This window comes from Coregonus clupeaformis, chromosome 6 (genome assembly GCF_020615455.1).
Source record: "Coregonus clupeaformis isolate EN_2021a chromosome 6, ASM2061545v1, whole genome shotgun sequence".
NCBI lineage: Eukaryota > Metazoa > Chordata > Actinopteri > Salmoniformes > Salmonidae > Coregonus > Coregonus clupeaformis.
This window is the reverse complement of record NC_059197.1, coordinates 44,905,790-44,929,017: the sequence shown is the minus strand read 5'-3', so window position 1 is coordinate 44,929,017 and position 23,228 is coordinate 44,905,790. Positions and strand designations below refer to the sequence as shown.

Here is a 23,228-nt window from a genome sequence, read left to right as displayed (position 1 = left end):
CCATCCCTCGCAGAGAGGAACTAGTTAGCTTCATCAAATTCACCATCTCCATCCCTCCTCTTTCAGACTTTCTGGCACCATGTGGTTACAGTAGGTAGGCCTACTGTGGAAAGCACAAACATATTTAGGGTCACATTAAGGTGTCCCACAGGGCTCTGTTCTGGGGCCACTCCTGTTCTCTATATACATGCTGCCACTTGGTATATTAATCAGAGGATTTGGACTAAACTTTAATTTTTATGCTGACGACACACAAATATATGTGAGGACAAAAGGGGACACTGAAACGCTCCTGTCGCAACTCCAGATAATCCAGAACGCAGCTGCCAGGATGCTCTCACAAACTACATGAAAAACCCACATCACCCCTGTTTTATTCAACCTTCATTGGCTTCCTATTCAATACAGGATGAAATGTAAGATTCTGCTGCTTACCTTTAAGGCCCTCAAGGGTGATGCCCCTAAATACATATGCCAACTTCGAGCAAACTATTCCCCAGTACGCACACAATGATCATCAGACTCAAACAGCCTTGTCACACCAGCAACAAACCAGTGCAGCATGGGTGACAGGGCCTTCTCACATGAGGCCCCTCAGCTCTGGAATGCGCTACCTACACATGTCAGGGAGGCAGCTTCAATTTCCTTGTTTAAAACACAACTAAAGACCTACCTATTTAAGATAACTTTTAATGTTTGACCGCTTAATCTGCAATATGAACTTTTTGGGTGACCCAACCAAATTCACATAGAAATCTGAGTTACAGATCTGCCTTTCTACCGTTCTACTTGAAAGCAAGTCTCATAAGCAGGTGATCTGTTCTATAGGCGCTATTTCTATGCTTCCCATTCTTACGTTTCGGTTTTGCTTACTTTCGGTTTTGTACACCAGCTTCAAACAGCTGAAAATAAAATATTTTGGGTTATTGAAAATATATTTCCCAACGGTTTAGATGGTACAATGATTCTCTACACTATGCATTGCTTGTTTTGTCAGATAAACTGAAATTAGGCAAACTATTAGAATTTTTGCAACCAGGAAATGGTGGAGTGATTTCGGCATATTGCGCCTTTAAAGTCTGTATTTTGTATTAGTAAGTCATGGGTTGATGTATTATGCTTGTTTTTCAATGTATGGTTGCTGAATTTTGTTTGTGTTTTGTTTTCTACCTTATGTGCATTGAGCATGGGAAATGGACTTTATAAATTAAAAAGTCTTGTTATTATTATTAAATTGATTGGAAACAATACACCTCAGGATTCATTTTGATACATCATTGTTCTGATTTGTAGGCTACAATTTGTTATCTGAAAATAAACATCCCTCTGATCATAATAGGCCTTCACTTGCGCAAATTGTGTTATTCTAATGCCATGGTCCTGAATAACTGTAATGAAGGCCTACGAAATACCTTTTTGCATCAAGAAGGTATCGGATGGGTAGGCTAAGCAGGTGAAAGTTCCTTTACAATAGCAGGTGTTCGATCTGGGTTAGGCTAGGCCCTAGTCAGTCTTTCTAACCTGGAGTGTGTCTGGTTTGCCGTTCGCTAAACAAATGTCAGGTCAACCCTCGAGGGCGTGAACGTGAAGATATATCAGAATAGATAAGTATCGTTTTTGTTTATAAGGTGGGATGATTGTCGATGGGGGGAGTCACCGGGTTCACATGAAAGGACCCGTAGACACTGTCAAAACAGTAGGCAAACATTTTTGGGGGCAGTTGCCTGGTCTCTGGGCTGTCATGAAAAAAAAAAAACATCCTAAATATTTGAACGTATGACTTTTAACATAGTTTGGCCTAATAAAATGTTAGATCTATTCTAAACCAATGATTAAAAACATTTTCATGAATAAGTTTGCCAAGCAGTCGGCCTACGAGGAATAAAGCAAAGCAAGAAACAATAGGCTACATTATCCAACGTCACTTCCTTCGTATGCAAGTGATCATTATTTATTTATGTTGAATTATTTACTTTTTCATTGCACCATTTAGACCTGGTCAGAGCACCATCGAGTATATGTACCATGTCCATACCTACAGAATAATTCATAGAGAAAGTATAGTTTATTGGCATGACGCGAGGAGTTATTCACCATATCGTATCCTGGATGAGCGAGAGTTTTTCGAGGTGTTATTGACCGCATCGTATCCTGGATGAGAAACAGTTCCCGAGGGCCTCGCCCTTCAACCGATGTCCCCTCCCTTGGGACGTTATTGCCGCTTAGTTTTCCCGGACCTTGCCTCACTGCACTGAAAGACGCAGCAAATTTCGCAACACTTTATTATAAAATAAAGTAAACAGTGTGTGTGTGTGTGTGTACGCGTGCGTGTGATGATGCTGTATAGATGATTGTTCTTTTTTGCCATTATAAGCATATATATGCCTATTGTCGATGGTCAACATTTATCTGAACAGAGTTGGGGGTCTTTAGCGGCGCCACTATTGGGTTTGTGACTAGGCTATGTGACACTAGGCTATGTGACAAAAATAAAAAGACCTGCGGACATAACACCCTTGTTGGAGAGTGCACACTACAAAAGGGACTTCTCCATTCGGTGTCTAAGCATGACCTGCTTTTGGCATCAGTCACAGTATTTGTGGATTGTTGCCATAATCAGATAAAATGGCCCATCATAATAGGTACTGTATATACCTACTGCCTCCCTTACAGAGGGTTAGCCATAAAGCCCATTTAAGGCTACATTGCAGTAGAACATATGTTGAAATTGTGTTAATACATTTTGTAAAAGTTATAGGCATATCATAAGCATAGGCTACATGGCCATGATGAATAAGTAGGCCTATATTGAGATTATTAGACTTGACACAATTCACTATTCCACAGTCAAGGGTTAGTCTAATCTTATTGCCGCTCTTCTTTCGACAGATAATTCAATAATGTCTGTCTGTACACAGTAGGTATCTATGGCACCTCCATGAATAAACCCAATATGGTTTTCTATGATCTTACAGCGCCCTCATTTGGTTTTCAAAGTACATGGCGAGTACAGTGAGGTACTTTTGGTATGATGTAGCCATAGAGTATGATAGATGCCTCCAGTGGCAAAATGGCATATTAGCATGGGCAGCGCCATTGAGTTCTTACAACATTTTAATGTAGTGTACTAGGTGGGACGTCCAACTTAATTGGCTGATCCCTTCTGGTGACCCTGTTGGAGTCATGTCCAACTGGGTCATCAGAAGGGTTTAGCCAATTGTGAAGAAGAAAATGTACTACTTCAAAATGGAGATTGCCTCAATGGTGCTGGCCAGCCTGTCACAGACGCTATATTGCACAGATACAAAGATGAGTCCTCTATCTATCTCTATGGATGTAGCCTCTGAGCGTGCGGAGTCCCCGACAACGGGATGCTCTGGTTTTCAGGGGAAATGGAAAGAGAGCCAGTGATGCGACATCCGCTTTTAACGTTAACAAGGCGACAGTCCATCTTAACTCCTCCTCCACATTTACTGGATTGGCTGAACAGTGGAGAAGAGAACCTCGCCGACCGTTTTCTTCTTGTCAACACCCGTATAAAGGCGATCTAGTTTCAGGCGTTAGGTGCGATGCCTCATATATGACGTTGGGTTGGATTCTCATTGGTTGTTTAGGCTTGGTCACATGACCACACGCTCGAGAAGGCGTAGCCTATTTGGAACGTATTTGATCTGGTAGTTTCTCATTCTGGCAATTGTATTTTGTTTATCCACATGTAGTTGTTAAAAACAGTAGCCTAATGTAACCGGTAAATAACATTAACGATCATTTACATTAGGCAATTTACTCCATGAAAGATTTCACACGGACTGTCCGCATGATTTCAGGTATGGATATGAGTGCCCTTTGTTGTTGCTTTTGCTTTACTCGCTTATATAGCCTTTGATCGTCTAGGCACGCTCCAAACATCGAAATGTAACCGCTGCAAGCTTTTGATGAAGGCAATTAATGATCAACTGGTACAATACTCATGCAATATGATATCTACTTGACTGGCAGTTTCAGCAAATAAAAACAGGCAATTGGCACATAGGCCTACACTGGGTATTCCACACACAACTTTTCAATGTGCATAGGCAATTAATTCGTGGTTACGGCACTCAATTTATTGGCAAGGGGAACATAAACGTAACATCTGAAACGATATGTTTTATCAGTCTTCATTTCACTGTACCATGGATGTGGAGAACTACGCATAACTGTGTGTCCATGACTTAGTGGCAATTACCATGGGGCAACCTCCAAAAGTAGCCATCTTATCATCTTCCCTAATGACATGGTAGTTGAAGATAACCATTTCAAGGGTAAAGCTTGAAATAAATAGTATTTTCTCTAACGCTGACTCACCCCATAAGCAGTCTTCCTCGTATTTCCCTTCAAATGTAGTTACTCTTACGAAGAGATAAATAGACTAGGCCAGCCACAACAGACATGTTTTGTGTGAGGCTCACTGTTGAATTTAGCACTAACAATATGTCATTTGTCAGACTAAAAGCACTTGTTATTTTTGTGTGTTAACCAAAGTTGTAAACAGAATGGTCAACTTGATTCTGTTAATGTTCTGCCTTTTAAGTTCATGTAGCTTGATAGCCTACTCATAATCACTAGAGCCCTGACTTTAGTTGAGACGTTCCACTCGTGACTTGCAGCCCTGAGACAGCTAATTTAACCTCTCCTCAGAAACTGATGTTTCAGCGTATCTAAGATGCTTCTGCTTTTCTGTAACATTTTGTCCAGAAATCGCGTATTATCATATTGGAGTCATGAGCATGGGAAATGCGTTCTACAAATGAAACGTTGAGCCACAAAATGTGCTCTGAAGAATCTATCATACTGTTTGTCAAATTATATGTATAGTGTGCACCATATCGACCTGTGCATTATCGTGAACACCTGCCTGCAAACACTCCTGGCCTGTAGCATTGACGTCAGTCATTTTTCTTCTATATTGTTAATGAGACCCAGAACTTTCCTATTATGAATAGGTCTTGACACGCTCCTATAGAATTGGGGGGGCAGAGGCAGTGTGGCGACAATGGTGTGTCATGGATGGAGTAACACTACTGACTGAGAGTACTGTATTCCACCATTCATTGTGATATAGGGGCTCAGTGAGTAAGGTACTCATCAGGCATCATAAAGATACAGCTCAACATGGTTCCTGTCACTTCAAACAGAAAGGCACTAATCCCTAATTGTTCCTGTAAATTGCTCTGGATAAGAGCATCTGCTAAATGACTAAAATGTAAAAATATAGCTTGGTCTTACATGATTTGATGTAATTTTCTTCTGTTTTGTTTAGAGCCTTTTCTGAGCTGCATTTTCTGATCAGAATCCTGAACAACTTTGTCAAAAGAGACAATACTCTGTAACAATGATTTCTGATATTCCCTACGAGAAGGTAAGGTTTTTGTCAGTACTGTTGTCGTAAGTTTTGACAGAAAACTGAGACAGAAAATTCTAACTTGTTAAAATCTTCTTCTGGTGCAGATGTGTGATGTGGAGTCGAGGAGAGAAGAGTCCCGCAGGAAAGCACAGATGGTATCAAATATTAATTATATTTACCAAGTAACCTAATGAAAATGGTGTAAAAATATGATTGAAACCTACAATCAGACACACACCGTAGTCAGTGGCCAAGGATGTGAGTTAAAGGGGAATTTACCCTAAATCAATTTTCACATGTACAGTTGAAGTCGGAAGTTGACATACACTTAGGTTGGAGTCATTCAAACTAGTTTTTCAACCACTCCACACATTTCTTGTTAACAAACTATATTTTTGGCAAGTCGGTTAGGACATCTACTTTGTGCATGACACAAGTAATTTTTCCAACAATTGTTTACAGACAGATTATTTCACTTATAATTCACTGTATCACAATTCCAGTGGGTCAGAAGTTTACATACACTAAGTTGACTGTGCCTTTAAACAGCTTGGAAAATTCTAGAAAATGATGTCATGGCTTTAGAAGCTTCTGATAGATGAATGTACTTTTGTGCGAAAAGTGCAAATCAATCCCAGAACAACAGCAAAGGACCTTGTGAAGATGCTGGAGGAAACAGGTACAAAAGTATCTACATTGAGGGGAAAAAAGTATTTGATCCCCTGCTGATTTTGTACGTTTGCCCACTGACAAAGACATGATCAGTCTATAATTTTAATGGTAAGTTTATTTGAACAGTGAGAGACAGAATAACAACAAATAAATCCAGAAAAATGGATGTAAAAAATGTTATAAATTGATTTGCATTTTAATGAGGGAAATAAGTATTTGACCCCCTCTCAATCAGAAAGATTTCTGGCTCCCAGCTGTCTTTTATACAGGTAACGAGCTGAGATTAGGAGCACACTCTTAAAGGGAGTGCTCCTAATCTCAGCTTGTTACCTGTATAAAAAACACCTATCCACAGAAGCAATCAATCAATCAGATTCCAAACTCTCCACCATGGCCAAGACCAAAGAGCTCTCCAAGGATGTCAGGGACAAGATTGTAGACCTACACAAGGCTGGAATGGGCTACAAGACCATCGCCAAGCAGCTTGGTGAGAAGGTGACAACAGTTGGTGCGATTATTCGCAAATGGAAGAAACACAAAATAACTGTCAATCTCCCTCAGCCTGGGGCTCCATGCAAGATCTCACCTCGTGGAGTTGCAATGATCATGAGAACAGTGAGGAATCAGCCCAGAACTACACGGGAGGATCTTGTCAATGATCTCAAGACAGCTGGGACCATAGTCACCAAGAAAACAATTGGTAACACACTACGCCGTGAAGGACTGAAATCCTGCTGCGCCCGCAAGGTCCCCCTGCTCAAGAAAGCACGTATACAGGCCCGTCTGAAGTTTGCCAATGAACATGAATGATTCAGAGGTGAACTGGGTGAAGGTGTTGTAGTCAGATGAGACCAAAATCGAGCTCTTTGCCATCAACTCAACTCGCCGTGTTTGGAGGAGGAGGAATGCTGCCTATGACCGCAAGAACACCATCCCCACCGTCAAACATGGAGGTGGAAACATTATTATGCTTTGGGGGTGTTTTTCTGATAAGGGGGCAGGACAACTTCACCGCATCAAAGGGACAATGGACGGGGCCATGTACCGTCAAATCTTGGGTGAGAACCTCCTTCCCTAAGCCAGGGCATTGAAAATGGGTCGTGGATGGGTATTCCAGCATGACAATGACCCAAAACACACGGCCAAGGCAACAAAGGAGTGGCTCAAGAAGAAGCACATTAAGGTCCTGGAGTGGCCTAGCCAGTCTCCAGACCTTAATCCCATAGAAAATCTGTGGAGGGAGCTGAAGGTTCGAGTTGCCAAACGTCAGCCTCGAAACCTTAATGACTTGGAGAAGATCTGCAAAGAGGAGTGGGACAAAATCCCTCCTGAGATGTGGGTAAACCTGGTGGCCAACTACAAGAAACGTCTGACCTCTGTGATTGCCAACAAGGGTTTTGCCACCAAGTACTAAGTCATGTTTTGCAGAGGGGTGAAATACTTATTTCCCTCATTAAAATGCAAATCAATTTATAACATTTTTGACATGCATTTTTTGTTGTTATTCTGTCTCTCACTGTTCAAATAGACCTACCATTAAAATTATAGACTGATCATATATTTGTCAGTGGGCAAACTTAAAAAATCAGCAGGGGATCAAATACTTTTTTCCCTCGCTGTATATCCACAGTAAAACGAGTCCTATATCGACATAACCTGAAAGGCCGCTCAGCAAGGAAGAAGCCACTGCGCCAAAACCGCCATAAAAAAGCCAGACTACGGTTTGCAACTGCACATGGGGACAAAGATCGTACTTTTTGGAGAAATGTCCTCTGGTCTGATGAAACAAAAATAGAACTGTTTGGCCATAATGACCATTGTTATGTTTGGAGGAAAAAGGGGGTTGCTTGCAAGCCGAAGAACACCATCCCAACCGTGAAGCACGGTGGTGGCAGCATCATGCTGTGGGGGTGCTTTGCTGCAGGAGGGACTGGTGCACTTCACAAAATAGATGGCATCATGAGGAAGGACAATTATGTGGATATATTGAAGCAACATCTCAAGACATCAGCCAGGAAGTTAAAGCTTGGTCGCAAATGGGTCTTCCAAATGGACAATGACCCCAAGCATACTTCCAAAGTTGTGGCAAAATGGCTTAAGGACAGCAAAGTCAAGGTATTGGTGTGGCCATCACAAAGCCCTGACCTCAAGCCTATAGAAAATGTGTGGGCAGAACTGAAAAAGCGTTTGCGAGCAAGGTGGCCTACAAACCTGACTCAGTTACACCAGCTCTGTCAGGAGGAATGGGCCCAAATTCACCCAACTTATTGTGGGCAGCTTGTGGATGGCTACCCAAAACGTTTGACCCAAGTTAAACAATTTAAAGGCAATGCTACCAAATACTAACTGAGTGTATGTAAACTTCTGACCCACTGGGAATGTGATGAAATAAATAAAAGCTGAAATAAATCATTCTCTCTACTATTATTCTGACATTTCACATTCTTAAAATTAAGTGGTCATCCTAACTGACCTAAGACAGGGCATTTTTGAGTTTAAATGTATTTGGTTAAGGTGTATGTAAACTTCCGACTTCAACTGTATTCGTAGTCAATCCACCATGCATGTGAGTATGCATAGTAACGCTCTGCTTGGACTGCTTAATGGCGAGACGTGAGAGGGCACAGAGCATTGCTGTTAACTAATTCTATTCACTCTAAACTCCAACAACTCAAGGAACATTATACATTTCTGTGAAATAATCTCTCCTGTCTTATATTTGATGAAGTTGAAGCACTTTTGACAACTCCACCCACCCAGTTAGAGAGAGGGGAATCATGGAAATTGTAGGAATTGACTCAAACTGGCAATTGGGAACATCAGGACTGATCAGGACATTCAAAGCTAGATATCTACTTAGACATTGTTTTGAAAAGCATTTTTTTGTGTGAATGTGTCTACTATGGACTACTGAAAACAACAACCACTGAATTATATAGGCAAAATAGTCCTTTAACCAGACAAATTCTCACGGGACTCATGGTGATTATATACAACCACTGTTCCATAACCGTTATCTCATTCCTCTTTGGTCAGGGTGGTCTGGTCAGGGTCACCTCTACATGACTGTGCTCCTGATCCAGCCATCTCTGTGTGTAGTATTATAGGTGTCTGCTGGGTCTCACTGGGGTGGCCACCCTGCTATTGGCTGCCCTGTTCCTCCAAACCCTGCTGCTTCCCGTGGTTAACTCCTCCCCAAACAAGCCCGGCTTCAAGCTCCCACTTCCTCTCACTGACACCTGCACCGACCCCTGCAAGTGAGTGGGCCTCTGTACAATGTCTAATTTCCCACTGTTAGTGTGCTCACTGTAAAACTCTTATTCTGCTCATTCATACTCTATTATTCTGCAGCTTTAACTCATTTGTGGTTACGTGACTAACCACCATGGTCATGTTTTGCAGAACAGGTGCTATCATTAACTGTTCAAGGATGTAGTAAAACAATGATGCTTCCTTTCTCTATTCCAGAATCGTTCTATTGGAGAGCATCCCAGAGGGGTTAGAGTTCAACTCTAGTGTCACCAACCCATCCATCTACCAGGCTTGGCTGAACCTGATTAGTGAGGCTCGCAGTAGCGTGGACATCGCGTCTTTCTATTGGACGCTCACCAACAAAGACACAGGCTCTCACGAGCCAACAGCGAATCAGGTGAGTGTGTTCTGTGATTGGCAGCCAATGCGATGTCAGATCGAACCTGTGGGTAGTTGTGGGTTATTTTAGTCTAAACAGTTATGTTTCGTCTATAGGGTGAGGATGTCCTGAATAGGCTAGCTCAGGTGTCGGGAAAGCTCTCTGTCCGCATCGCTGTAAATACACCAACAAAGTCCCAACCTCAGGAAGACATCAATCTCTTGAAAAGTTCTGGTAAGGGGTTCTCTGACCATGCATTTATGTTTTCAATTCCATTGAATTTGCAGAAGTTAAATTGACCCCAATCAAGCTGCTACCTACAGTAAGGAAGTATTAGTCTGTTTGCTTTATGTGGTGATAATGGTAGCTCTTTTTTTAGGTGCTGATGTAAGAGCCGTGAACATGCGGGATTTGACCACTGGAGTACTTCACACCAAGTTCTGGGTGGTGGACAACAAGCACATCTATATTGGCAGTGCCAACATGGACTGGAGGTCCCTTACCCAGGTGAGTCTCCTCTGTGCCCTCACACTCAGCCTCACCCCCATAGAAAAAGTTAATTTTTTATTTTTTTGTAGAAAAACAACAATCCGTTGTTCAAAAATGAAAATGTAACAAAATGAATTCCGTAAACCATTTGAAACGTCATGCTTGTGGTTTTTGGAGGAAGTAATCATATTTCCTTGTTCTTTTAAAGTGTAAACATTATATCACAAGTTTGTATTGTCTAAAATTAGCACATCAAGTTGTGGGAAAGTAGCTTTGGTTCAGTCTGTGAAACATGTCCTCTGTTGTTGTCCTGTTTAGGTGAAGGAGCTGGGGGCTGTGGTGTACAACTGCAGCTGCTTGGCTGCAGACCTGGGGAAGATCTTCGAGGCCTACTGGTATCTTGGGCAAAAAGACACACCCATCCCGTCCCCTTGGCCCAGCAGTTTCAACACTCCTTACAATAAGGACACGCCCCTGCAGCTGCCACTTAATGGCACAGCCTCCAGCGTGTATCTGTCGGTAAGAATTGACTGAAAGTGCACATTTTCAGAAAAAGTAATCCAATAATTGGATCATATAATACAAATTGGACCGGTTTGTGAAGTCTGGTTATGGAATTCTCCATATTCATTTTCTCTGGTCCTATGTTCAACATACTACTATATTTAATTTAACTGTGCTGTACCCTCAGAGCTCTCCACCATCTTTCTGTGCTGCCGGGAGGACCGGAGACCTGCAGTCTATTCTCAGTGTGATGGAGGACGCACGGGAGTTTGTCTACATCGCTGTCATGAACTATCTGCCCACCATGGAGTTTTCACAACCCAAAAGGTCAGCCTTCTATGTAATGTATTAACCTCACCAACGTTTGCGATATGTATTCAGTGTATAATTAATAAAGCACGCAAGGCTTAGCCCATATGACTCTGGCCTAACCCTCTCTGTGGCGCCCACTGCAGGTACTGGGCAGAAATTGACACTCAGATCAGACGCGTGGCATACGAGAAGCGGGTGAAGGTGCGCCTGCTCATCAGCTGTTGGGCGAGCTCTTCGCCTGTCATGATCCCCTTCCTGAAAGCCTTGGATTCAATGCAGGAACCCAAGGCCAAGCTGGATGTCCAGGTGGTGAGTAGGATCTCTCGCTACTCATGCACTTTATTTATCATCATTAGTATGGGAAGCTCCTCCAGAAGGGCAATTGTTAGATATTAAACTCTTCTTCACTGTTTTACAGAAACTCTTTGTTGTGCCAGCCAATCCCAAGCAGAAAGAAATCCCCTTTGCCAGAGTCAACCATAACAAGTACATGGTGACAGACAAGGTTGCCTACATAGGTAATTCTGCTCTCTCCTAGATAGCATATGCACCAGTCATGCTACTGTATCAGTACAATCAATAATTTCTGATGTAAAAACCAGAGGTAACTTCTCAGAAGTTATGCACAACCTACAGAATGACATCCCATGCACAACAAAATGCAACTTTGTGTTTCCCATTGATCACCAGGTACCTCTAACTGGTCTGGAGACTATTTTGTGAACACTGCTGGATCGGCTTTGGTGGTGAACCAAACGGCTGCCCAGTCAGCGGAGCCTACGGTCCAGGCACAACTACAGGCCGTGTTCGAAAGGGACTGGGACTCCGCCTACAGCACCCCAATCCTCCAGCACACCGACCTCAAAATGGTGTGTTAGATACAATACTACACTCTAGACCAGTGGTTCCCAACTCCAGTCCTCGACTACCCCCAATAGCACACATTTTTGTTGTTGACCCGGGCAAAAATAAACTGATTCAACTCATTGAGGGCCTGATGATTAGTTGACAAGTTGAATCAGGTCTGCTTGTCTGGGGCTACAATAGAAATGTGTACTGTTGGAGGTACTCGAGGACTGGAGTTGGGAACCACCACTCTAGACTGTTACAGGGCCTGTGTCCTCCAAGCCAGCATGGGGAGGAATGGGATGTAAGCGTGCCAATATAGAATTGGATTCGAAGCCCAATTGACAGCAAGCTGTTTTTTTTTGCCAAATATGCACATTTCTTCTCTCTGTCCCTGTACACTAGTTCTAATCAGCAGCTGTTTCTGGGATTATTTCATAAATTGACAATTTGTATAATTGCAGGAGATATGTATCTCTCACCTCAATGATCAAAACACAAGCCTGTGTGTTAATAATGCATTATCAACTTTAACTCTTTGGGAATAAATCCCAGTGAATCTCAGGGAGATTGCTGTATTATGTGTTGAATGTTTGGACTGACGTTGCTAGGCATGCTGGTTTGATCCTTTTTATTATTTTTGATGTATGATTGGTATGTTGTGCATTGTTTTTCTCTGCAGCCTAGACTGTTTTTTTAATTAAATCATTCTGAATCCTTCTAACTTTAAAACTTGTATGTTTCCCATAGAATTGTGCAGTAACTGATTTCATATGTGTGCAATAAAGTCCAGAAAACATTAGATTTTTCTTGAATTTGCGCTGCGTGGAGTGTCTAATATGAGCAGTGCAGTGGAGAATGTTGTCATAGCAACTGCCAAAATACTTAAGTGTTTAATAGCACTGCACTGTGTATTATTTGGCAAGCACTGGTACTGTACAATATTGATTGCATTTTGTACACTCTTCTTCCTTTGTGTTAATGTCCCTAATAAGTTGAATTTAAACAGTCTATATTTCATATTTAGCAGTTGTATGCAAAAGTCTTTAGAATAAGTAAGTCTATCTTATTTCATTACTAAGAATAAAGCATGCAGTCTTGCAAATTATACATTTATTTATCCACTGTGCAGTTAATCAATATTAAACTCTTAATGACAACATTCTCGGAGGGCTGTTTGAAAAATCAGGTCTGCTTGTCTATTCAGGCCTGCTTTGCATTGGCGGAGTGTCTGTTTTGTGTATTGAGGAGCTCACGTTGGATAAGAGGAGCTGTTGGAAGCCCTCAGCTTTGGTACAGTACTGGCACGTGTATCTGTTGACCCCCTCCCTCCAGGAGACTCAGTATTGGAGGTAGTGCTGCTGCGTATGGCTACAGCAGGCTGGGGGGCCGTAGCCCAGGTAGGAGGCCACCTTTGGATCCGAGGTCCACGCCGGCCACCATTGGCAACAATGACAGGAGTAGCCTTCAGGTTAAAAATGGAGAAACTGGACCTCCTGTGGGAGAGTGGGACACCAAAATGGAAAATGACTAAACCGTTCCAGAATTGTAATCCCCACAGCATTTTATACAGTATTATGGTTCTAATCTCTACTGACAATGATTTTCTTATCTCCAAAACGACATACTCTTACCTCCAAGCCATAAACACAGGCTGCCTCCTTTGCCTCTGCCTGCTCCCTGTGCCCTGCAAGGTCCTGTTGGGTGGTGGAGTCCCTAGAAAAGAGACTGGAGCCTTTGGGCTCACCTGCTTTGTCCATCTGGGGCCCAGAGGTGTAGCTCAACCCGTGGGTAGGATCGGACCGCAAGGATCTGGCCACTGGCTGCCTCAGGCGCTGGTTCTCACAGCCTGGTGAAATAGGACAGCTTGGAGCCACTCTCTGGGTCATCTCTGCTGGTGGAGCCTATAGGAGGACAGTCTAGCTCAGTCTCCTGGAAGGCACCGCTTTCACTTGGTTGGAGGCCGGCTTGGAGATCTGAGGGTTTCACAGAGCTGGACAGATGGAAGGCACACTGGGCATCCTCCTCCGCCCATACCCCCATGGTGGCCTCCAGGTTGGCCTCATCCACAATGCACAGGCTCTCCATCAGGTCTTCAAATAGCGCTGTGGGGGACTGAGGCTCACTGGGCACTGGGGTCTGCTGGGAGAGAACCCCATTGTTACCTTGGAAGCGCTCTGAGAATGGTGGGTAGCCCTCCCTGTGGTCATGGTGATTTTGACCCAGGGGACATGACTGGTGGGTCCCCTTCTCCCTGGGGTACAGGAACCGCTGGCCCCTCTCTGCATTCAGATGGTGAGACCTACAGCTGTCTCCCTCTGGAGCTGTATCCTGAATCAGGGCCTCACGAGCGGACTTCTCATAGTAGCGGTTGTAGTCTGGGTACATGCATAAGTGGTTCATGTTGATGAAAGGATGGTGTAAGGCCGCATTGGGTAGGATCCTCTGGTTGGAGTCCAAGGTTAACGTCCGCTTGAGGAGCTGCACCATGCTCCGGCGGTCCACAACTTCTGCTGCCACGTCTTCGTTGAGGAACTCTGGGTCGTGCTCTGTGCACTCCATGGTCGCCAGCTGGTCCAGGGAGGAGAGGATGTACTTCCTCCGATCCGTCGATCCCTGCTGCTTCCCCAGGGTACGGCCTTCTGTGCCTGAGGGAGGACGCCTCTTGTTGGGCTTGAGCTGCCATTTATCCCCTCCTCGACTGTTGGTGGTGAGCTTGAAGAAATTGTGAACCTTGCTAGCCATGTTGAACAGATGGGCTTGCGGTAGTCCTTGCGTCTCGCAGATGTACCTCACTTGATCAAACTCTGAATCGCCGTGATACAGAGGCCATCCAAGGAACAACTCTGACATCACACAATCCAGAGACCACATGTCCACTTTCTCACAGAATAGAAGGCCCAGGAGGATTTCAGGAGAGATATAGAACATCTCAAATTGATGTTGTTTTTTCTTTCCCAAAATGTTTGTTTGTGGAAGTAGTCATTTTGGGTTCACACAGACACCCTGAATTTCTTTTAATGATCACCTTCATAAATACAAGACATCACAAAGCATGTGGTGCAACATAGGCTTTCTACCTGGATTGGATGTATGGCTCCTTAACAAAATGCACTTCACTGAAAATACTTGCAGAACCAAAACCAATCAACTTTACGCTGAAGGGATGGCAACAATGATCCACGACCATTATATTTTCAGGTTTCAGATCAGCATGAATGATTGCGAGTTCCTTCAGCTTGGCTAGTGCGTTTGTCATCTGACATGGTACGGATGTTGCAGACCGCAATCGGCTTGAAACCATTCTCTTTCTGAAGCTGATACAGGTTATTCTCCAATAGTTCAAAAACCAGGTAATGATTAGTTTGGTCACGGAATGCCTCGTGAAATTGAACTATGTGGCTTGTCTTCAAATTATTTATGTGAACATCCATTTTCATAATTTTTACCGCCACTAATTCTCCATCGCTCCCTCTCCAGCATTTTTACACTTTTCCGAAGGTGCCCTTTCCCACTACATCAAAAGTGTGGTAGACTACAGTTTCAGAATAGATATCTCTCATTCTCAGCTTGCTTCCTGCTCTTTGTAGTGATTTTAATTTCAATGATAAACAACTTGGCAATAGTTCTAAATCCATGGAACGTTCCCTGGGCGATCTAACAATTCTAAGCATTCTATTTTTAAAGTTTCATCAGAATTAAACTATTTGCAGAAATGACCGAGATTTTTTTAGAAAATCATCATCAATCATCATCGATTATATTAATTGGCTAATACTGATAACACTAAAAATGATAACAATAGGACTTTATGATGATGATGATGATGATGATACATGATGAAACATTTATTAATACAGTATTATTAATATTAAATATTTGTTGTTTCTATTGTTGTTATTATTATATCAATAATACATAGGCTAAATAAATAAATACATTTGGTCACTGTTTTTATTCCTGAAAAAATTGACTAGTTCTAGCGAATGCCTATATACAGTAGCCTATGCTTGTCTATATGCATAATCCTTCAGACTACAATTGAATTCCGATGTCCATGTCCTCCACATATGTTATGTCATCAGTTATTTTGGGACCTGGCGAAAATGACGCTATATAGGCCTATAATAAACACAATAACTTTCGCCCAACAGTTTATAGTTCAATATCGCAGTCGTTTATTGTTTTTCTTTTTAGGAGTGGTTGGTAGACTATAGAATTGTGCAGCTCATGCTCTATCCACGACAATTGTTTCCGTTATCTAATGATGCCGGGGCGCTCGAACTGGAGCCCTTGCGTGAGGCTTCCAAAGTTTTTACAGATTGAATTTCGAATGTCTAAGTCATCCATAAAGATGAGGTAAGAATACAAGTATTTCTGTTACAACTTATATTTTATTGGTGATTTGCTAGCCTAGGTTTTTCACGGACCTTTTTGATCTCACACAGTTCTCAATGCAAACCACTGTTAATTAACGTTTCATAACGCGATAATAGGCTTTCATATGAATTGATGAAATAATTGTGTGACACTAATTTGAATTTATAAAATAATTTGAGTCTAAGACTGGCAAATTATAGGATGTGTGTAGTTTGCCTTGACTTCATTGTAGACTCCGTATAACTGTATCAGTAATGACCCGCCAAGGTGACTTTGGGGTAGCCTAACATTGGTGGACAAAACATGCACAGAACCAGTGTTGGGGAATAGTGAACTACATGTAGTTCAACTAGTAATTGAACTACATTTTGCAGTAGCTTGGTGGTAGTTAAACACAATTCAAATCTAGGGAGTGTTTTCAGTAGTTAATTGCTTTTTTGCCATGTAGCAGTTTATCTAACTACTGGAACTACACCAGTGGCGGCTCCTGAAAAAATTCTCAGGGGGGGCAATTTTTCTGATGATTTAGGTGACCTACACACATTTTAAAAAAGATATGTCCAGCAACAACATGAAGACAGGGGCAGCATATAAGTCAATACCAGAAGCATTTATTGACTGATCTGGGGAGATGGATTCCAGTTTCTGTGACAGATTATAAATAATCTCTGATGCCTTTGTTATATTAGCTTTTGGTTGAATGTACACAACGGTAACAAACAATTGGGGGAACTCACGGGGCAGATAGTAAGGTCGCAGTGACACAGAAAGCAGTTCAATGTCGGGGGTACAGAGTCGCTCTCTTACCAGGATCGATTTTCCCTGTGACTGTCAGATCGCGGTCCGCTCTGACCAGGGTGAAGCCGGCCGGCTCCACTTCTCTGTCCGGGACTCTGTCATCCAGCCAAGTCTCAGTAAATGCCAGCAAACAGGCCTCCCGATATTCGTGTTGGAAGCGCAGATTCGCTGACAACTCATCCGCTTTCCCCCTCAGTGACTGGGCATTAATCAGCAAGGTGGTGGGTAAGGGAAGTTTGTTCTGCTGTATTGGATTCCGCTGCCAGCAGCGTTTTCATTATTTAGTCCGTTCGTAGCGGGTATGTACACGATCAACAAGATCAGTCCAAAACCCACCACTGGAAATCCATGGTTGGCAGAATGTTTGTAAACTAAGTGTACAAATTAAAAACATAAAATAACGCCACTAAGTGTACAAATTAAAAACATAAGATAACGCCACACTGCAGGTCGCAACAGAGACGCTGCTACCCGCTATTTTCTTAGTTACGTTCATGGTTACGTTACGTATGACGAAAGCGCGTAAGTGCAAGCCCTCAGAAACCCATAGAGATTGTATTGAAAGCTCTGAAATTTGAAAAAAATAGATTTTACATGGGAGTCTATGACAGACTTCTGGGCGATTTTCAACCTGACTGAAATCGCCCCAAAAGGGGGGGGGGGGGCATTTGAAGCACGACTTTAGCCTGATTGGACATTTAGTGGCAGTCAGATCAGATTAGAACACTGATAACTACTGTTGCCGTGATATAATTGATTAGAAAAAAAATCCCTTCCTTTTCCCGTTTGGCAGTGCGTCGCCCATATCGCCCTATTGAACACACCGCCCCTGAACTACACACTACTTTTTTGTAGAAACAAAATAAAATATAGGTGAAGTAGGCAATCATTTCCTTTCTTTTTCGACATTAGACCTGCCTAATTCTCACTTTAAACAGTTTTTGTGTAGGCTAAAGTTCACATTCTGTTAACATATGACCCCAAAGTGATCTGCCTTGCAATTTGTAGTCTTTGACAATGTCACAAAGTAGTTTGCACCCACTGTGAAATTTGGTGGAGGATCGGTGATGATATGGAGGTTCTTCAGCAAGGCTGGAATCGGGCAGATTTGTCTTTGTGAAGGACACATGAATCAAGCCACGTACAAGGTTGTCCTGGAAGAAAACTTGCTTCCTTTTGCTCTGACATTGTTCCCCAACTTTGAGGATTGGTTTTTCCAGCAGGACAATGCGCCATGCCACACAGCCAGGTCAATCAAGGTGTGGATGGAGGACCACCAGATCAAGACCCTGTCATGGCCAGCCCAATCTCCAGACATGAACCCCATTGAAAACTTCTGGAATGTGATCAAGAGGAAGATGGAGGTCACAAGCCATCAAACAAAGCCGAGCTGCTTGAATTTTTGTGCCAGGAGTGGCATAAAGTCACCCAACATCATGAAAGACTGGTGGAGAGCATGCCAAGACGCATGAAAGCTGTGATTAAAAATCAGGGTTATTCCACCAAATATTGATTTCTGAACTCTTCCTAAGTTAAAACATTAGTAATGTGTTGTTTAAAAATGAACATGAACTTATTTTCTTTGTATTATTCGAGGTCTGACTACACTACATATTTTTTTTGTTATTTTGACCAGTTGTCATTTTCTGCAAATAAATGCTCTAAATGACAATATTTTTATTTGGAATTTGGGAGAAAGGTTGTCAGTAGTTTATAGAATAAAACAAAAATGTTAATTTCACCCAAACACACACCTATAAATAGTAAAACCAGAGAAACGTATATTTTTGCAGTGGTCTCTTAATTTTTTCCAGAGCTGTATGTCAGCTCAATCGGAAATTACCTTTAAATTTGGACCCGGACCTTCAGCCAGGGGGGGACATTCTGAAATTGCATTTTTGTCCCCCCCAGTTTTATCATTGGAATGTGATACAAAACGAGGCATAGGTGTGCTTTAGAACCATGCGGACGCCTCCGAGCGGTCGGGTAGGCTGTTTGGAGTGTTTATCTGACTTGATAAAAAAAGAAAAAAAGAAAATATGCCCCCCCCACTTATAAAACCAAAGTTGCGCCCCTGTCTTCAGCAAGCCGGATTGAATCCCGCCTTTACCGGCCATTTACACTATACAGGCGGCAGTCTCCTAGCCACACTAACCTCGCCCTCATGTGGGTGCTAACAAGCTAGCAAGCAGCTAGGTAGCGCTACATATCAACAGCCAATGTCAGCCAATCCAGTAGGGGGTTGGAAGCTATGATGAGCTTTGATTGGTCACTCATGTTGCGTTATCGCGGAGGATTTGAATAAAGTTCAGCTTTCCCCAATTTTAGTCCCGCCCTGTTCAGCGCCCTCGCCCATGCTCGCATCGCTCAACGGTCCCCTCCCACTCTGCTTCTCTTGCTTTCCTACCATTGAAAGTGAATGGCTTCGATGTTTCACCGCGCGATGCCGCTTCCTGGTGTAAACTCACCGTTAGTGTCACTTCTAATTTATCAATCATGGCTAATCCCTTTTAACTCTGGAAATGCTTTCCTTGCAGGTCCAGTTTAAACACCAAGATTAGTCCTCATATCTCACAGTGGAGCAGCTAATGGGGATCTTAATACATACTAAATAATCCCAGAGTTAAAGGTATAAGGTTGTATTTTTTCTCTCTGCATTTATCACTTTCATTATGTTAAACCTCCTCAAGGTCAAACATTTATTTAGGTTAACTTTAACCATTTCATCATTCAGGTTCCTGCCTTGGATGACTGCTCCCAGTGCCAAGAGTAGAGCATTGCCATTGCCAATTATGGGCAGCTATTGTGTGCCGGGCATTTCAGACCCCCAGAAAGAAAATCTGCATGTTTTTTTCTTTGCTAGTTTTATCAATTACCAGATTGGCGATTCAGTATTTATGTATTCAGATACATTTGAATGTTAAACATTCATTTTAGTTTGATTAGTAGAGTACATTGCCACATTGCAGTAGCAGCGTTTGAGCACTGGAAGGCAGCATTGATGCAGTTTCCATAGCTGTAGTGAGGTCACATGGTGTTTCCATAGCTGTAGTGAGGTCACATGGTGTTTCCAAAGCTGTAGTGAGGTCACATGGTGTTTATAAAGCTGTAGTGAGGTCACATGGTGTTTCCATAGCTGTAGTGAGGTCACATGGTGTTTCCATAGCTGTAGTGAGGTCACATTCTGTTTCCATAGCTGTAGTGAGGTCACATGGTGTTTCCATAGCTGTAGTGAGGTCACATGGTGTTTCCATAGCTGTAGTGAGGTCACATGGTGTTTCCATAGCTGTAGTGAGGTCACATGGTGTGCAGTGCTGCTTTGCATTCTCATCATTAGCTGTAAGATAATATTTTGACAATACCTTTTCTTGCATGTGTTAATAACCATGTCATGGCTGAATAACAGCCATAATCAATGCTTTGTGGATAGTCAGGGAAGGCTCTCTGTAAATGTAGCAATTTGAGGATCTGTGTGGAACTGTTCTACAATCCACCCAACCTAATCTCAGAGGCCTATCAGTCAGAATAAGGTATGCACCGGACTATGCCATGATAAGGTACTGGATACACTGGACTTTGTAATGAACCAACATGTGCGTCACTCTCTATCACGATCAGATCTCAGAACAATTTCTGTAATGCCATGTCGTCAGGTAGAGAAGTATGCAAAGCCCAGCCTAGAGTTTATTTTGGTTTCCCTGTGCCAGTGCCTTCACCCAGTGGAGAAGAGGAGAGAGGGTGGAGAGGTACGTGCCTACTGCCTACAGCCAGGGTGGTCGATTGGCGGTGCTGTCCTCTATGAGGACAGGATGCCTCTCTCTGAATGTCCTGTGTTTACAGTGGAGCCACCGCTCCGAGCACCACCCTGGACCCGACGCCCGCCAGCCCACTCTCCTCACCCCTAATCACTCAGCCTGCCGCCTACTCGCCTGCTCCCCTGCCCCTTAGAGGGAGACAACTCTGCACTCTCCAACTTTCCCATCGAATTTGATATTGATTCTGTAGGGCTGAATACCTAACCATTGGTCTGGATGATGAACATGTCATATGGCCTTTCCCACACAGGTGCTGGTGTTGCTGGACTCCTTAATGGAAAAGAAAGACCATGAAGATGACCTTACATACCAGTAAGGAGGAAGGATCTTGGTTTGTGTGTAGGCACAGTAGCCAATGGTTGTTTTCCTTTGATGGAAATGTTCCTACTAAAATAATAAATGCACTTTAATTACCATCCTGTTGTGCCAGTGGGCAGGTGTGGTGATGAGGGTGCGTACAGTAGTCGTGGACGTCACCCTCCTCCCTGCCTGGTGCACCCCATGCTGGACCCAGGGCCTTTATGAACTCCACCACAACCCAAGGTGTGGCCCACCCATCTGGGTGGTTCTATTCACCCAGGGGAGAATGGGCAAGGGGTGGGTTTGGGGTGTACTCTTTCCAAATGGCATGGAATGAGATCTCTGTCTTAATTGATATCTAGCCATGTAGACTAACATGCCTGATCTCTCCTTTTCTCCCCCTCTATGGAAAGTGTACTGAGGAGTTACTGGGCTGTAGTTTTTCACCCCCTCTGTCTCTATTATTTTAGCTTTCATTTTCTACCCCTCTGATCCTCTCCGATCCTCTCCCTGTCCAGATTCTTTAGGCTGGACCAGATGCAGACGAGGGGCAGGCCTTTTCCGTGCTAGTGCCGCAGGGGACTGTCTGTGATGACTCCATCTGTGGTGTCTGGCTCCTCCGCGGGCAGCAGATGGCTTCAAGGTGGGTTCCTCTTCCACTGCGAGTTGGCTTCCCTCTATCCCAGCCTACAGCCCAGGAACCACATTTCTCTTCCAGTTACATCAATTAGTTCCAGTTACACAGTTTCCAATCAACACACTTAGACATGGTGGGCTGCGTTTGGTCCCAGAGGATTTGGTTTGCAGCCACAATGGTTTCTTTCATTATGGATGATGGTTTTATTCATTAAACTATGGTCATGGTTTGTTGCTCGCTGATGTTCCCTACCCATTTTCATGTTTTCCTTAGTTGTGTATTCTGCTTTGTGACTATCTAATGTATGTTATTGCGTAACTGTAGGACCAGTGGCTGGAGGATCTGCAAGCAAGTGATGGCAGACAGAAGGACCATCAAAGCGAGGGATTGGCAAGGAATTGCAGAGAACCAGAGGACCAAAGCCCTGATCTATTGACCAATCCTATCTAACACGATGACCAGCTCAATCCATTATTGAGATGAGTAGCTCAGCCAATAAAAGTCAAAACACTATTAACAATTCATCATGTTCATAGTAGATTGTTTTTGATAAATTCTGTCACATATTAGTCATATTAGTCAGTCCCCTGTAGCTCAGTTGGTAGAGCATGGCGCTTGCAACGCCAGGGTTGTGGGTTCGTTTCCCACTGGGGGCCAGTATGAAAATGTATGCACTCACTAACCGTAAGTCGCTCTGGATAAGAGCGTATACTAAAATGTAAAATGTAAACATTTATGGACGTGCCAAAAGGTTAGTGTCATCAGAACTATGTGTGAACCTTGGATTTGCTGCCACGTTTATGTGGGAAATAAAGTACTGTTCTGACCCTGAACTTCTGTTCCTTGTCTCCTCGTGCTTTTGAATGATATCATCCAATTAGGATACTTCCTTTTAACCTTTTAACCACTTCAGGTGTTATTGGATTGGCTGTTGGCAGTTATGAATGATCAGCAGCAACACTTAGATTTAATCACATTAAGGGGAGAATCTCATGCTTCCCAAGTGACAGCAAATCAGGTAAGCGGTGGAGTAGATTCAAACTCACTTGGAATTCTGATACCACCAGGTGAAAGTTGCATTGATCTATAGCTAATCTAGTGTGGATTATTTATCTACAATAGCCTTGTATTACTTAAAATGGATTCATTTTAAGGCGTAACATTTTTTATAACAGAATATTGGTATGATTATTGGAAATGGTAATATACTGTAGTTGCCCAACAATATCTCAGCATCTCCAATTGTAAGTCAGGATGTGTGACGAGTACTGAGGATACGAAGAGGCAGGACGCAGACGCCGGAATCAACAATGTAAAGGTTTCCTTAACACTGAGCAAGAGCACAACAAAGCCTGAGTACAAGACACTAACAATCACAACACAACACTGAACAGTCCAGGGCTATATAGGGGTGGTGATGAGATGATGAGGTGCAGGTGCGCTGGAAGTGATTAGGAT

At 43.0% G+C, this 23,228-nt stretch overlaps 2 protein-coding genes and 1 long non-coding RNA gene across 3 annotated transcripts; 2 read left to right on the top strand and 1 right to left on the bottom strand.

Annotated features, from left to right (window-relative positions):
• Positions 1-3,572: 3,572 nt before the first annotated feature.
• Positions 3,573-11,962, top strand: LOC121568259 (5'-3' exonuclease PLD3-like). Its single transcript, XM_041878815.2, has 12 exons — positions 3,573-3,827; positions 5,303-5,401; positions 5,491-5,541; positions 9,158-9,315; positions 9,527-9,707; positions 9,806-9,923; positions 10,069-10,196; positions 10,497-10,697; positions 10,870-11,009; positions 11,138-11,303; positions 11,413-11,512; positions 11,685-11,962. Exons 2-12 carry the CDS (start codon positions 5,375-5,377, stop codon positions 11,870-11,872), a joined length of 1,458 nt encoding a protein of 485 aa, XP_041734749.1. The 5' UTR covers positions 3,573-3,827; positions 5,303-5,374; the 3' UTR covers positions 11,873-11,962.
• Positions 11,963-12,011: 49 nt separating this feature from the next.
• LOC121568258 (homeodomain-interacting protein kinase 4-like) lies at positions 12,012-15,403 on the bottom strand. The gene is made up of 2 exons (XM_041878814.1): positions 13,475-15,403; positions 12,012-13,336 (listed from the first exon to the last, which is right to left on the bottom strand). Exon 1 carries the CDS (start codon positions 14,769-14,771, stop codon positions 13,683-13,685), a length of 1,089 nt encoding a protein of 362 aa, XP_041734748.1. The 5' UTR covers positions 14,772-15,403; the 3' UTR covers positions 12,012-13,336; positions 13,475-13,682.
• A 557-nt stretch (positions 15,404-15,960) lies between these two features.
• Positions 15,961-22,396, top strand: LOC121568257. The gene is made up of 3 exons (XR_006001222.2): positions 15,961-16,199; positions 21,652-21,776; positions 22,095-22,396. It is a non-coding gene; the product is annotated as an uncharacterized LOC121568257 (long non-coding RNA).
• Positions 22,397-23,228: the final 832 nt, after the last annotated feature.